At 43.1% G+C, this 16,975-nt stretch overlaps 1 protein-coding gene across 1 annotated transcript; it reads left to right on the top strand.

Moving 5' to 3' along the window:
• Positions 1 to 15,752: 15,752 nt before the first annotated feature.
• Positions 15,753 to 16,440, top strand: Cox6a2 (cytochrome c oxidase subunit 6A2). The gene is made up of 3 exons (XM_076840594.1): positions 15,753 to 15,887; positions 16,089 to 16,225; positions 16,325 to 16,440. The coding sequence occupies exons 1-3, from the start codon at positions 15,767 to 15,769 to the stop codon at positions 16,406 to 16,408; spliced, it is 342 nt and encodes a 113-aa protein (XP_076696709.1). The 5' UTR covers positions 15,753 to 15,766; the 3' UTR covers positions 16,409 to 16,440.
• Positions 16,441 to 16,975: the final 535 nt, after the last annotated feature.

Here is a 16,975-nt window from a genome sequence, read left to right as displayed (position 1 = left end):
TCTCACAGACCAAGAATTCAAACCCACTAATCTTGTAACAGTTAAGAAATGATGTCAATTTTCCTATAAAAGCCCCATGTAACCTCAGCTCCAGTCCCAGAACTTAAGAGCACTAGCTCATCTCAGTCCACAGGCAACTCTCTGAGAGGTGCTTGGTCTCTTGCTGAGTGCAATTTCCATAACAAGTCTATTTCCCGAGGGTGTAGAAGAAGAGGGGAAGACTGTACCAAGAATGGATGAGCTGGCTTAGGGAAGACCTGCCCACCTCCTACCCCAGCCCAGCCAAAAGGCTGAAGTTCCAGAGCAGTTAACTTCTGCATGGGGGCCAGGGGAATGCCTAGGAAAGGGCAAAGACAAAGGGAAAAGGCAAAGGGGATCACTTGGAAATAGCATTGTGGGCAAGAGGATTGCTGACCAGATCCAAGGCAAAAGAGGAATTTGGGGATTTTCTGACCCCTCAGCAACCCATGAAGGGTAGGGGAGAAGTCCTTAGCAAGAAGTCCAGGAATGTGACAACCCCTTCTGACCTAATAAGATGCTTCCCTCTCTACCCTGGCCAAGTTTAATCCTAGGAGAGTGAAGATCTCTGAAAATGTCTAAGGTAAGTCCTGGTTTGGGGGCTGGAACTTAAAAGTTATGACTCTACTTCTGGGAAATGTCCACAAAGCCTCCCCTCCTCTTTCCTTCCACTGCTTCCCCACACTGGCTTCTCCAGATCATGGACATGCTGCCTGTCACCTTCCTTGACTCCCAGACCCACTTCAGCCCTTGTGCTATAGTTGCTCAGAGTTGGAAGGGAGGAGGCAAGAAACAGAAGCTCCATCTGGGGTCATGAGAGTGAAGAACAGTGATGAGGACTTTCATGTGTTGAAGCCAGAATTAAAAACAGTCAGTACAGATAGGTAGGTGATCCTGGTTGGGTCTAGAGTGAAGGCCACTTGGGTCTGGCAAGTTGGAGACCACCCCTGAGAAACTGAAATGTTAATGCCTTGAGAGTCTTTCTCCACCTTTATCAAAATTACCTGCCCCTGCTCCAACCTGTTGCTAAGGTAACCTGTTCCAGGGATTGTTCCTCCCTACAGGGAGTTGTAAAAGTTGTTAATTAATGCATGGGGCCCCCCTTCCTGCCTGGATCACTCTACTTTGGCCCCTCCAACTCCTCTGCTTCTCACCTTTTGGCCATTCCATAGGAGCATCTCCTGAACCTAGTATGCTCCTGAGCCTAGTCATGTAAACAGGAAGGAGAGAGATAAGAAGGAAGAGAGCAGGAGAACAAAGAAAATCTAGGATGTATAAAAGGCAGTATGCTCTCACTTCTTGGGATACCAGCTCTGGCCTCTTCATCCATCCCAGAAGAAGTCTGTATTACCTCTTTTTAAATAAACCTTGCTTTGTATGCTTGCCTCTGCATGCTTCTCTAATGTTATACTTAAACACGTGAGGAAGCAGAACTTGTCACCAATAACCGGTGATATCAGTGTGACCTCCCCAAGACTTGCCAGCCTCCCCCATCCAGAATCCAGCTAAGCTCCAGGAGTGATGTCAAGGAGGCTTCTGGGAAATCAAAAATCAGAGTTCTCCAAGCACATGTACCCAAACTCATACACTCAACTCCCTGGAAAGATTAATCCCATTAAACATTTTGTATTATGAGGGCTGGAGACAACTCAGTTGGTAGAGTACTTGCCTAGCATGCATGAAGCCCTGGTTTCATTCATGCCCAGTCACAACAACAACAACAACAAAAACCCTCTTTTTTATGAAAGAGTACCTGTAAAAATGATTAAGAATACAATTAGAACTGAAGTTGTGGCAGTGGGGACTTAAAAGTCTGATGTCATCCTGCTGTCAAAAGTCAGGAGGTGGACCTGGGCAGGACTCTGGAAATGTTTCTGGGATCCCTAATAAAATTGGAGTGCAGGGGAGGCACTCTGTCCCTCTTCTGAGAGGATTCACTCTCCCCTTGAGAGTGTCCCTTAAACTCATTCCTGTTACTTTGATCAACATGTCTGAAATCTTTCTGAATTGATTCCAAAAATTGGGGTTTGAAGTGGGGTCTTCATGCTGCCTCAGTTTCCTGGAAGGCCCCAGTTCTGTAACAAAAGTAAAGGTTGAAGGGTTGCACACCCCACTGTCCTTGTGGCTAAGGGCCAAGGAAGTTAAGACTGACAGGTTTCTGATTAACATAGCCTGGCTAAATCTACTTAGGTACATTACCTGACTTCCCCTGGCTCCACACACCTTTATTCTATTTATTTATTTATTGTGTGTGGTGCTGGGGATCGAACCCAGGGCCTCACACATGCTAGGCAAGCATTCTACCACTGAGCTACAGCCCCAGCCCCATTATCTGGTTTTTGTTTCTATTACTTGTAACTGCTTTTATAGGACTGGCAGAGAAGCAATCTAGCTGCTTCTCCCCAGTTTAATCAAACTGCATAAAATTCATTTTTTCCCTTTCCATCCTTTGCCTATTTCCTATGCAGGCATGTGGAGGAATCCAGCCAACTGGAAATCAAGCAAGATTCCTGGGCTAAGCTGCTGATAACAGACTGAGGCTGGTGTGGGGCACAACTGGCCCAAAGTATCTTAGAATGGGTGGCAAAATTCAGACTATAAGAGTGCTGCCCATTTGAAGCCCAATTCCTGCCTGATTCCAGGACCGAGATGTGGCTCCCAGAGCTGAGGGTACCTGGTAGAAGCAGGAATAGGGTAAAAGTGAGGCACTAATCTCTAGTGCAAAATTTAAGTGGCTGCCAAAATAGCAATCAAGAGAAGTAATATTTTAATGCAAATTTTAAACAATCAGCAAACCACAGCCTGTGCATTTGTTTTGGTAAATAAAATTTATTGGATGTAGGGCCAGCCAGGCATTATAGTGAGGCCAGTAAGTCAGGGTCATGAAAATGCAGGGTAGAATAGTCTCTTAGAATTTAGGTATTTTATTCATTATTGGTGTTATTTTTTTGCAATAATTTTTTGAGCTATTGAAATTAAAATGCTGTTTATATTGATTACTAAGTCTCCCTAATCCCAGACTGAGGGACTCCAGGGACACTCTACTCCTGAGCTAATCCCCACCACTTTTTATTTTTTGAGACAGGGTTTCACTAAGTTGCTCAGGGTGGCCTCAAACTTGTGATCCTCCTGCCTCAACCTCCCAAGTTGCTGGGATTACAGGCATGGGTCTCCTTGCCTACATTAATTACTAAAGCTTTTTTTGGCGCCTCCTTAAATTCTGTGCCAGAAGTCAATGTGCCAAGTGCCAAAGGTCAATGCCTCATCTCACCAAGAGATTACATTCCAGCAACCCAGTGTTCCCCTTCAACCTGGGCAAACCTTCTCTGCTTCCTGGAAGGCTTTTCTGCCTGATGCCTCGCACTTCTCCTGATTCCCTGGTGAACCAACCTTGTAGAAGCTCAGTGGCAGGAGCGCACTCCCGGAGGGGCGGAGCTGTCGCGTGCGCATAGCTCAGACTCCACTCCCCAGCGCCGTCACTTGTGTGTGACGTGACCTGCTCAGTGCAGCTAGGAGGATCCCTAACTGACGTGGCCTAATGTGGTGCGCAGGGATCTAAAATCATCCCCCCCCCCCCCCCAGGAAAGATGGCTCCTAGTTCTCCCTCTTCTTGTTAGGGGCAGGAACAGGGCGGGTCTTAGGCAGCTCTTCGAGGTGGTGGTGCACGGACTGCCCTGAACACTTAGTCCAACTTGGGAATCCAGTGAGAAAGGAGAGGAAAGTTCTTGGGGGGAAAGAGATGAAAGCAAGGCGGCCGGGAATGGAGCTCCCCTGGCTGGGGCTAACTGAGGATGCTCAGGACCCTCTGTGGGGCTGTGGGGACCTCCACATGGATGGCCTTAAGGCGCCCCGGTCAACCTCCCGCTCCCAGGGCCCTTTGTGGGGACTCCCTTCCCAGTAAGCCCACGAAGGCTGCTGCCAAGGGTCCTTTGCCTCGTTCCCTCCCCTCTCGGCACAGCTAGGGTGCGGAGCTAGGGTCCATCCTCTCAAGAGAGAGAGGGTGACTAGCTCCCGCTTGACTGCACCTCCAGGAGGCAGGCAGCCATGGGTAAGAGTGAAGGGCAGCCGCCTGGGCTTGATGCCTGCTACCTGAAGAAAGGGGGCATTTGGGAACATGTGCCTTTGCCAAGGCCCCGAGCCCTATCCCGAGAAGGTTTAGAATCTGCGCAAACACATTGGAGTGTTTCAGCTTACCATCTACATGCTCTTCCTGGAGCCGGGTTCCCCGCTGTAACATATCCTAAATCATAACCTGCTGCAACGCACCCCGACCTGGCCTTGGAATCACGACCTCCTACTACTGGCCCAAGTCCTTCATGGGATTCAGCCCTTACCCCACCACTGCCAGCCCCTACATATATAGAGGCCTAAACGCCCACCTTCTGACCCGGGTAACTTTTTCTCAAAACTTCCACCACATCATTGTGACCAAAAGTTTGTTCCATATGGTAAGGTTAAGTTTTGCCATTATCTTACTGTTGAGTCCAGCCTTAATATCCTGAACCAATCCATTTTGCATGATTCCATTTATATGAAATTCAACAATAGGCAAAACTAAATTTACCCTGACGTAAAAGAAGAATAAGCTGTGGAGGTAACTGAGGATGAGCTTAGCCTTTTAACTCAAAATTTCTCAACCTTGGCAATTACTCCTGGTGCATCCTGGGTAAAATAAAACTTTAAAGGTCCTGGGTAAAAATTCTAACTTGCACCCAGGGTTGAGAACCACTGCTTTAATCTTGGTCTGGAAGCAGCCTTAACATACCAGTGTACTGCTCAAATTGTAACATTTTCTTTGTGTTCCCTGTAGGGAAAACAGGAAGCACTAACCTAACAATAACAAACATGTCTGATAACCTGTATAAGATAATTGAGAGAGGAAACAAACCAAAAAAGACCAACTTGAAAACTTGATCATCTAGGAATGAATGGGATAAATAAAGCCTGGTCTAGACTAGTGACAGTGAATATAGGAAGGGACAGCTATAATAATACAGAAAGAATGACAAGTTATGATGGTTAACTATATCAAAAATTTTGGTAGCCGGTGGCACTTGTAACTGTCAGGAAGATTAATGTCACTATCATGTCCCTGCTGGTTTCCACAGAAGAGTTGCCAGGATTACTTTGGTCTTCTTAGGGGCTCTCAAAACCATGAAATGGGTCATGGTCATTGTGCCTAGACCAGTCTTGGGTACTAGCAAACAGACTGGCAGTTCTTACTATTATAAGAGTTTCTCCTTTATAGAAGCCAGAGTCCCTTTTTCATATGGGGCGGCAGCTGCACTCCTGGGAATAATTTCTATACAAAAGATTCAACAAGGGAAAAAATGACCTCTTCGCAGTGTCATGAAAATACTAATGACAGCATTCTCTGTGCTAATGATGTATTCCCACAATAATGGAAATGAATAAAATACAATACTTATGTTTGTTGCAGCACAATTCACAATCTCTAAATTATGGAATAAACCTATCAACTGATGAATGGATAAAGAAAATGTGGTGTATATATCCATAATGGAGTTTTACTCAGCCATAAAGAATGAAAATATTACAGAATTATATGTATAAATATGAAAAAATACCAATAATCAGAAAATGTTCATAAGTTAAAAAGAAAGAAAGAAAGTACACATCATTTTGGAGAATTGTGAAGTTTGATCAATGTGGAAACTCTTAGAACAGTACCTGGCACATAAGTACTTTGTAAGTATTAGTGTTTTAAACTGTTGGTTTTATTTATAATTTAATAAAATCTTTTCAAAATAATTGACTAGTCAGCACTGATACTCCTGTCCACTATATATCTCAGAAAAGTTTACCACATCTTTGCTCACAGCTTTAATGGAGTATAAATTTCATATAAAGGGCACCCATTTTGAGTGTATGATTTCATCATTTTGATGAGTGTATATACTTGTGTAACCACCATCTCAACTCCTCAAAATAAAGGACATTTCCATTATCCATCAAAGTTCTTTTCTGCAGTCCGCTGCTCCCTCCCCGACCCAGCTCTTAGATAACAACCATTGGTCCTGCTTTCTGCCTCTATAAATTTAGTTTTGTCAAATTTCATATAAATGGAATCATTAAAAATAGAACCCATTATGTACTAGAAATCTGATAACCCCAGTTGATACATTAAAATAAATCTTACAATCAAGAAGCATTGGTTCCCAGTGTCACAGGAGGCTAGCCTCAGAGATTTTAGTGAGGCCCTAATAACTTAGCGAGACCCTGTCTCAAAATAAAAATTAAAAAGGGCCTGGAGGTCAGGGCTGGGGATATAGCTCATTTGGTAGAGTGTTTGCCTTGCATGCACAAGACCCTGTGTTCAATCCCCAGCACCAAAAAAAAAAAAAAAAAAGGAGGTGTTGGGGATGTATCTCAGTGGTTAAGCACCCCTGGGTTCAGTCCCCAGTACCAAAAAAAAAAAAAAAAAAAAAAAAGCCACATTGATTATATGATTCTGAAAACAAAGCCTCCTTTGCAGCAGCTTTTTGGTTTTGTTGTTTTGGGGTTTTATTGTTGGTTGGAGAGGGCTACTGAGGATTGGTGCTACAGCACTTTTAATTTTTTATTTTGAGATAGAGTTTTGCTAAGTTGCTGAGAGTCATGCTAAATTGCTGAGGCTGTCCTCCAACTTGCTATCATCTTGCCTCAGTCTCCCAAATTGCTGAGATTACAGGCATGCACCACCATGCTCAAATCCTTTGCAGATTTATAGTAAAAATGCCTTGTATAGTTTACTTTCCCTCTCTGAAGAGAATTATAATGAATCTGAAATCTCTATTTTCTTCCAACGACCTGGAAACAACAATGAGGACAAGCTTATTCATGAGGAAGGACACTGTGATGGAGGATATCAAGGGATATGCCCAAGAACAGTGTTACCTATTTTGGGGACTCAGTCTCAAGAAACACATTCAGAATCTTAAATTAGGAAAATCTCAAGGCAACCACTTGGTGCCATAGACTGCCAAAACTTTGGGGGCATCTTCAAAGTCATGTTTGTGAGAAGCCTTAATCCTGTCCCAACTGTGGAAAACATTTCAGCCAACATTCCAACCTATTCCAGCATCAGCGGATTTGCTAGAGAGATAAGCCCTACAAGTGCAGGTCCTGTGAGAAAAGTTTTGCTTAGAATGCATCCTTTATCCAGCACAGAAGGGTCTACACTGGCAAAAGGCCCTACCAATGTCCCTAGTGTAGTAAGTCTTTCAGTGAAAGCTCCAAACTCATTAAGCACCAGAAAATCCGCTCTGGGGAGAAACCTTATATCTGTGGGGAACATGGCAAGGGCTTCATGGGCAGCTCTCTGCTGCTGGTTCAACAGGGAATGCATACTGGGTTGAAGTCCTGTGTCTGTCCCCAGTATGTGAAGGGATCAGTTGAAGCTGATATGCCGCCAGAGTCTATATAGGTCAATGTGTTTTCTGCTGCTCCACCTGAGGAGATAGCTTTAGTCAGAAGACCTCCCTCACCCAGCCCATCTGCCTGCATACAGGGGAGAAGCCTTATAAGTGTGGGGAGTGAGAGGAGAGCTTCAGCCTCCATACCAAACTCAACTACCATATTGCTTGGCACCAGCCTCAGGCACCCCCCCTCCCCTCCGCACCAAGGTTCCAGCCACACCAGTCCTCCCCTTGCTCCAGCCCAGCAGATATTCAGGTCCTTCTATTTCTATCTCTTCCTATTCATGCCCCTTTATCCTGTCCCCTCAAACACACTGACTGATTCTGCCGCCCACCCTACTCAGTCTCCAACCTCTGATCAGACCCATTTTCCCCAGATTCCTTACCTCACCCCATCCTTACACCTTCACTTATTACCCATTTCCACTCCCCAATATACATCAAATTCCCCCTATTCCTCCTCTACTCTCCTTTCCCAGTGCTGCATCTACCCCAGGACTCATGCAGAATCCAGATTCCAAGTTTATCCCTGTGGTGAACCAGAAGCAATGGCTGCCAAGTTTACCTGTTCTCAGTGTGGGAAGAGTTTCCCAGGCAATGCACACATACAGATGAGCAGCTTTACATCTGCTCTGAGTTCCTTCCTGATGCATCACAGAAAGATGCACTTTAACTGAAAAACCACATCTTTGTGTGGAGTATGGCTGGAGCTTCAATTCAGCATGTCCTCCTGATCAACCCCAGGAGCATGCATTCAGGGGAATGGCCTTTTACCTGCCCCAGGTGCCAAGAGTGCTTCCAGGAGGCCTAGAAGTTGACCAGGCACCATCAGACTACCCACCTAGCTACTCAGGAGGCTGGGGGTGATGAGACCCAGAAGCTATACAAGTGTGAAACTTGTGGGAAATGGTTAGGCAACAGGCTACTCTGAATCAAAACTAGAGGACTCAATGCAGACCAGTCCTATCCATTCTAACAACTGTGGGTGTGGCTTTAGAGCGCCAAACTCCACCACCATGGAACACACACTGGAGAGAAGCCCTACCAGTGCCTCCAGTGTGGGAAGACTTCCAACCAGCCATCTAACCTTGCCAGACACCAAAGAACCCATGCAGTGCAGGTCTGAGTGAGACCTTGTATAGTCTCTCAGGTACACCTGTGGAACAGCCATACATTTCCTTTCTTCCACCCATACTAGCTTCTACAAGATTTTCTTTTACACGTCAATTGTCCTCAGAAATGCAGGGAGTTTTGTATATTGTGAGTTTTTTTCCTTGTCATTGTTTTTGGGGTTTTCCCCCCTTTGAATTCTTTGCACTCCTTTTCCCTAAATCTCACAGTCTACAGAGTAAAGGAATTAGGCAGGTGGTAAACAAAGGTATATTATTGAAATATGTTCTTGGTATGGACATGAGTAATAAAAAGTGATGTATTAATAATAATGGTTAATATTAAATTATTTCTCTTATTCTTTTCTTTCTTTGGGGGGTAGAGCAGATTGAACCTAGGGGTACTTTTCCATGAGCTAAATCCCCAGCCCTTTTTTTAATTTTTTGAGACAAGGTCTCTGCTAAGTTGCTGAGGCTGGTCTTGAACTCGTGATCCTCTTGCCTCAGTCTCCCAAGCCACAGGGATTACAGCCACTGCATCCAGCTTCCTTTTGCCTAATTTCTCTGGCTAAAATTTCAAGTACTGTATTGAATAGGAGTGCTGAGAGTAGACATCCTGTCTTGTTCCTAACTTCAGAGGAAATTCTTCCTTTAGTTTTTTTCATTTGGTATGATATTGGCTTTTGTGTTTGTTATATATAGACTTTGTTATATTTAGGCAAGTTCCTTCCTACTTTCTTCAGATTTTTTTATATCATAAAAGGGTGTTGAATTTTGTCAAAATCTTTTTCTGTATATTTTAAGATAATCATGTTACTTTTGTCCTTTATTCTACATACGTGATGAATCACATTTATTGATTTGCATATGTTGAACCATCTTTTGCATCCCTGGAATTAAACCAACTTGATCATGACATATGATCTTTTTAATGTATTGTTGAATTCAGTTTGCAAGTATTAAGGATTTTTACATCTATGTTCATCAGTAATTTTCTTTCCTTGATGTATAATCATCCAGTTTTAGAATCATCATGATACTGGTTTCATAGAATGAGTTTGAAAGTGCTCCTTCCCCTTCTATAACATGGAATAATTTGAGGAGCACTGGTATTAGTTCTTGTAAAAGGTATCTACGAATCCATCTGGTCCTGAGATTTTCTTTGTCAGGAGAGTTTATTTTTTTTTAATATTTTTGTTTTAGTTGTAGTTGGACACAATACCTTTATCTTATTTATTTACTTTTATGTGGTGTTGAGGATCAAATCTAGCGCCTCACATGTACTAGGCAAGTGCTCTACCACTGAGCTACAACCCCAGCCTCTGTCAGGAAACCTTATTATTGTTTTAATTTCACTGCCTATTATTGGCTTGTTAGATTTTTGTGTAGGTCATAGAAATTTATCCATTTCTTCTGTATTTTTCCAATTTATTAGAATTTAAGTTTTCAAAATAGTTCCTAATGATCCTCTGGATTTCAGTTGTGTCTGTTGGTAATATCCCTTTTTGTCTCTAATTATATTAATTAGGGTCTTCTCTCTCTTTTGCTTAGTTTGATCACAGGTTTATCAACCTTGGTTTTATCTTACCTTTTCAAAGAACCAACTCTTTGTTTCATTGGTCCTTAGTGTTGTTCGTTTATACTCTAATTAATTTACCAGGTGGTCAAGTTTGTAAGGATTCTGACTGTGGATATGTACAAGGTAGCGTTCCTCTGGTGAGAAAACTCCTGGAGGGTAACAGGTGCTCTGTTATCTTCATTTGGATATTCTACAGTTTCTCCCTGGAACTAGTAAGATGACGAATACATGCTCAGTGCCTAGCTGCTATGGTAATGTCCTTTGGGAGGAGGCTCTGTACTAGAGTCTTATCAGCCTCAACCTTAATCTCAAACACTCAGCTTCTGGGAATAAAGGAACTCTCTTAGACAACACTAATGTGTCACTGCATCTAAACCTGCCCACAGCACAGTAACTTTATACAATGAGCAATATGTACTAATGACATCAATGATCTAATGAAACCTATGGATATAAATAAAGCTGGCAGGTCAGATGAACAGCCCCTTTTTATTTTGCCCCTGTTACTTGCTTGCTTCTCTGTCTCTCTTTTTGTTTTTCTTTACACAAATTTTTAGCTAAGACCCAGGTTTCTTTTATCATTATTGTCCTCCTATGATACAAAGTGAACCTACTTAAAAGGTTAACTAAGGTGATCATGAAGGTGATGATGCCCAATCTATGTCTTCCTGGTTACCTTGCCTGTCATTCAATGATTCTATGGTTATTCTACAGTGATAATAGAGAAAAAAACAATATTCTTTACTTGAGTCAGGTGCATTTCACTCACCAACTTGGAGTAATGAGATTACCACAAATTGCCAGATGGTCACATCAAAATTTTAGCAGCATCAGTGATAATAGAAAAAGGCCTTCAAAATATCTCTTTAATAATCAGCACTTGCTAATGTTAAAATACTGGTTTAGAAAATATCTGAGATTAATAAGCCATCATCTCAGGGTCCCTTTTATAATGTCTGGTCTAATGCACACAGCACATAGGATGTGAGACAAAAGTCTCACATGGGAATAGCAACTTCAACCTCTGTCCCATGGTTAATTCTAGTTCTGGCTTGAGTTCTACCAGTCATGAGATCAACTGAGCACAAGTGTGCAAATGTGGCCAGCTCAGCCAAAACCCTGTGTCCTCAGCATTAGATACAGATTTGAGGGAAACCAGGTTGTAGCATGTGAATTTATTTTTTAATGTAACATTATACTATTATGAAATGGAAAAAAATAAAAGCCTCAACTATTACATATTTTGCAATTTGGGATATCTCCCAATGTGTAATTTAATGAATATTAAATTCCCTCAAGTGCCCATTATATTTAATTCATTAAAGTCATACATACCCCAGAACATTATCTATCTCCAAAAGAAGGCAAAAAATCCTCAATAAAACATGGATCACCATACAGGGAACAAATTAGAAATTTGCTGATACAAGTTTAGAGATATGCTGTAGTTTCACAGACTTTAGCAATAAACTAAGACTTAAAACCTCAACTCAAATTTATTTATTTTTGTGGTACTGGGGATTGAACCCAAGAGTGCTCTATCACTGAGCTATATCCCCAGCCCTTTTAAAATTTTTTAAAAATGTTTTTAGTTATAGATGGACACAATACCTTTACTTTATTTGTTTATTTTTCTTCATGTGGGTGCTGAGGATCAAACCCAGTGCCTCACTTGCGTTAGGCGAGTGCTCTACCACTGAGCCACAACCCCAGCCCTTAAATTTTATTTTGAGACAGGGTCTTGCTAAGTTGTCCAGGCTGGCCTCAAAATTGTAGTTCTCCTGCTTTAACCTCCTGAGTTGCTGGGATTACAGGCAGGCACTCCCATGCCTGACCCCATCTCAAATTGAGTTTTACAAATGGAAGATTTGTTATTTCACATAACTGAAAAGTCAGGGTACAGAAGTTTATCAATTCTGGCACATCTTTATTTAGGCCTCAAAAAACAAGGTAAAATCTTTCCCCATATTTTGGTCTGCTATTAAAAATGGTCTCAATATTGGCTTCAGTCTACTGCTCCAGTCTGAGGTTCCAGCAGCTCCATGTCTCAATAGTATAAGAAAGAAGTCCCAAAATTCATGACCCATAGACTTGAGTTCCTCCCTAAACCAATCACTCATGACCAAGAGAAAAGAATATTCTAATTGCCTAGGCCTGGGTCATGTATCCCCTCATAGAGTTTGAGAAGGAAGTCAACCACAAATGGACTGTGAACTTGAAATAAAAGGTAGTAGTTTCACAAAGAGACTCTTTGGTACTATTATCAGAAGAAGACACGGATATGTTAAATACAATAAATAAGAGTCCATTGGCCCGAGACTATTCCATACTTTGAGTTTCTACCTAACAAACTACAATCGAATTTAATATGAAAACTGCCAAAATCTAACTTGGGAATGTTATTGTTATTTGTAACAGCAAAATCTCAGCCCACCACAAGTAGCCCAAATCCAGTCAATTACAGGCAACCAACTGTCAGGCAATGCTGAATAAAGGCAAATGCCTAACTATAACCAGTCAAGTTGTTTCTGTACTTTACTTTGCTATTCAGCTGATGAAAGCTCAGGGCCTACACTGCACAGGAGAGCTCTCAACATCTTTCAGTTTAGAGTGATGCCCTATTCATGAATCATTCTTTGTTCAAATAAACTCTGTTATGTTTAACTTGTTTAAAGTTTTTCTTTTACAGATATATTGAGCAGATGATACAAAATAATAGTTGTCCACTATAACATAATTATAGGACCTCCCAATGGTAGAGGGAGCTAATAACCCCTCTTGAGGCCTGTAATCTTTACAGCCCAGTTGTGCTAGGGTAGTGGAGTAGGTTGCTGAGAGACCAAAAAAGACACCTAAAGATGGGATGTGAGATATAAGGAACACTTATGGGGAAGATCCAGTGGAACAGTCTAGGTGCCTGGCCAGAAAGCTCAATGGCAATGGGGTGGACAGGTCTTCCATTTCACAAAGTGCCTCCAGTGCTTCACTATAAAATAGTGCCTCTGACCCCCTTCAACACTTTGTACAGTGAGGGCCAGCTGGACAAGCACTCCTTCTCCACAGCACTCTGATACCACAAGAAGAGGGGTTGTATATAATATGCTACAGATGTAGTGACATCATCAATTTAGCTTGCTTTTACCTGTGACCAGCATCCCAAGGAACTTGTTGTGAATCAAGAAAGACTCTTTGTACTGATAACATTAACTTACCCTAATTCCCAGCATACGAGAGAAAGCCAGTATTCCTCAGGATAATTTATATTTGGATATTTGAGCCTAGACTCACTCTCATTATTCCCTTAACCTGGCCAGGTTTTGGGGTGTGGGGAGGGTCCCTTCAAGGGCATAGTATTTTATTGTCCTTTTCTTCAAGGATGACACAAGACCCTATCATTCTATTGCTATTACTGATTCTGTTGTTTCCAACTCTCTTTACTGTTCATCCTAGTTAACCCATGTTCTGGGTCATCATATAATTGTTTTTCTGGGACATTTCCAATTTCGAATATTCCATTCTAGGTCACCAAACGCAAAATTTATATTTAATAGATCACATGTTGTGATTGATCTTGGCTTTGGAAAATCTAGTCATAGTATGAGTTGTCCCCAGGAAGAGGCATAAAAGAAACTGACAGAATTGTCCCTCTGCCTTCACCACCAGTAGCTGAAGTATATCTCACAAAGGATGGGAATGCTGCTCACTGGGGTCTATTGAACAACTGGAAAGTTTGTTCTTCCCTCTACCTAAAATAAAGAACAAATGAAACCTCTAGAACTTGGAAGCTTTGGCAGAAATCCAATTAATATATGTAAGAGAGAACTTAAGAAATAATGGTAGGTACAAAGACTGCTGCCTCTCCACAGAGGCAGTTAGGACAGAAGTATGATCAGCCTAGAAAAGCACAAACTAAGTACAAGTCTTTGGGTACTTGGTCAAATGCACCACACGATGGCGACAGCAGCAGAGGAAAGTAGCAGCCCTTGGGGCATTAACCAAAGGGGTTGGTTGGAATTTTCAGTGAAGTGTTTGGTAACCGTCAGCAAACAAACCTGAGGGGCTATTCAGGGAAGAAAGAGAACCTACAAGCCTCCCCATTAAACACACCCCCTTGTCATTTCTGTTTCTTCAGGAGCTACAGTTGGCATATCTGAAGAGAAGGGATGTGATGGATTGTGAATAGAGGGAGATGCCAGGGAAATTTAAAGTCCCATCTCCACAGCTACTCCAAAGTCACTGGGAAAAGGCAATTGAAAGAATTCTATAGCTCAGTGAGGGCTCAGGAATGATTTAGCCACACTATGTAACATTTGACCATTCAACAAGATTGAAGAAGAGAAGGGGTGGAGGGAGGAAGGACAAGAAGGAAGAAGGTGGTTCAGCTTAGAACCAACAGGAGGTACAGTTATAGAGCCCCTTCTTGAAATTGTACCTTCTTCATTTGTCTTAAATTCATATTCAGCATATCAGCCTTTGATAAATGTTGGAGGCATCCTGTTAAATTCTGAAAAGACATTTCTATAGAGTTAACCAAAAGAAGATGGTTCAAACATTCATTAAATACACATTTTGGGAACATCTACTTCATGCCAGGTTCCATGCTGGGTGCTGACGATATGACAGTGAACAAAGCAGATGTCATCCCTGCCTGGTCCCGTAGCTTTCTGGTGACCTGCCTTGATACAAGCTGCGTGCAGGCCTGCCTATGCTTTCTTTTTTCTCTCCAAAAAAGTCAGAGTGAAATAACGCACTTTGCAGAACGCACTTTGCACTTTGCATTTGTTAGATTTGTGGCTACCCAGAATTTTCTGAATAATTTTCCCATTTTTGAGGATTTTCCCCACAGTATAATTCCTGCCTGCCTAAGACAGAAGCCACGACTCACCTTCCCAGACTTTCTAGAAACTAGATCACAAGCAAAATGACCAGATATTGCCAATTGGTGCACCCACAGGATTTATTGATTAAAAAGAGAGCAACCGGTGGAAACAAACTTCACAAGGAAACCATTTTCAAAACAGGGTGAGGATGGACAAATTTAGCTTCCCAAGGCTGTGTAAATGGAAGTTTTTGGCATCCAGGGTTCAGCGGTGGCCTTCAAAACGGTTCATTTCTCACTGTGCAGATTGAGGCCTCTCTGGCTGTACCAGAAATACCCTGAGCTAACTAAGATTGTCAACTGCTTATCTTTCAAAACTAGTTAAGAGTTCTGTTCTTTACAAGGAATTGTGGTTAAAACATATACTAAATGACTGTTTTGTGTCAGACTTTAAACTGGCACACTTCTATTTTATTTAAACTTCATTAGAAAAAATAATTTAAGTACAAATTATAGATTTTATAGTTGGAAAAAAGGATTCAAAAAGACCCTTGATCTATTCTACAAATACTTATTAAAGGCCTACTGTGTGCCAGCCACTGGGAATATGGAATAAATTAGTTCTCCGCAACTATTTTAAAAACAGCATATTGTACTTTACACGTCCCCTTGTCAAAATAAAAGACTCAGTAAACCCACCGCCTGGAGAGGATCTCCTTCCAGTCAGGCCCCACTTTAAATATAGAAGACCCCTAAAAATAGCCACCCAAGTTCCGACTCAACAGGTGATTGGCTCAAAAAAGGGGAGGAGAACGTAAGCCTCATGAAGGAGAGTGGAAGGACAGTGCCATTCCCAGCTTCTCTTGCCACAATGGCTCTGCCTCTGAGGTCCTTGAGTAGGGGTTTGGCCAGCACAGCCAAGGGAGACCACGGAGGGGCAGGAGGTGAGTGGAGCCAGCGTGCCTGACCCTCTTGCTTACTGGTTTTGCCCACCTGGTTCCTACACACACACACACACACACACACACACACACGCCTAGCCTCCGGGCAACCCCCTACTCGGGCTAAGCGACCCCAGACCTTCCAAGGGCCTCGGTCCAGAGGCATTGACCTTCTCTCTCACCCTCGCCTTTGCTCTCACCCAGCCAGCACCTGGCGCATCCTGACCTTCGTGCTGGCGCTCCCCAGTGTGGCTCTGTGCACCGTCAACTGCTGGCTGCACGCAGGCCACCGCGAGCGCCCAGAGTTCATCCCCTACCACCACCTCCGCATTCGCACCAAGGTATGCGGGACACAGAGGGCGGGCAAAGGGGGTGCGGGCCCCCACCCCCTGGCCGGGGCCGCTCTGACACTCTCTGTCCCTTCTCGGCTTTCTCTACAGCCCTTCGCCTGGGGGGACGGCAACCACACTCTTTTCCACAATCCCCACTTCAACCCTCTTCCCACGGGCTACGAAGACCCCTGAAGCCCCAGCGGACAATCCCAAGCACAATAAAGGTGTGAAAGTTTTGTGTCCTTAGGCTTTTTGGGGACAGCGGGAGCGAAGGGTTGGGTGGGGCCCCGCTGGGCTGCACCGATTGTCCCGGCTCGGCCTGTCGGCTCGGCGCATGCGCGGGCTGCGTGGTTGCTCTCGCGTGTTACTCCCAAGTTGCTGATAATAGCAGGTGATCGAAGGACCTGCGTGAACAGGTAGGCAATCTCCGCCCCCCTCTCTTACCCATTGATATTTAGGTCTCTAGGCTGTACAGGGTTTTCACATAACTGAATCCAGATATAATTTTGTTCCTCTTCTCTAGAGGAGGAGCCTAAGATTCTCAGCGACTTCATTGTCTGCAACTGATCAAAGGTCCTATGGGAACCCAGGAGTGCAGACCTGAAGTAACTCTCCCCTGACACACCCAGGCCAACTAACAGCATCTGTGAATCCTGGCTATCTACAGATAGCCCTAATTTCAAATGTGAGCCCTGCCGTCCTCTGTGTGAGGTGTCATAACCTAATTCTGGATTTGAAATATTTTGGTCATTCTCCATG

The sequence above is a fragment of the Callospermophilus lateralis genome, chromosome 19, assembly GCF_048772815.1.
Source record: "Callospermophilus lateralis isolate mCalLat2 chromosome 19, mCalLat2.hap1, whole genome shotgun sequence".
Taxonomy (NCBI): Eukaryota; Metazoa; Chordata; class Mammalia; order Rodentia; family Sciuridae; genus Callospermophilus; species Callospermophilus lateralis.
This window is presented reverse-complemented; position numbering and strand designations above follow the sequence as displayed.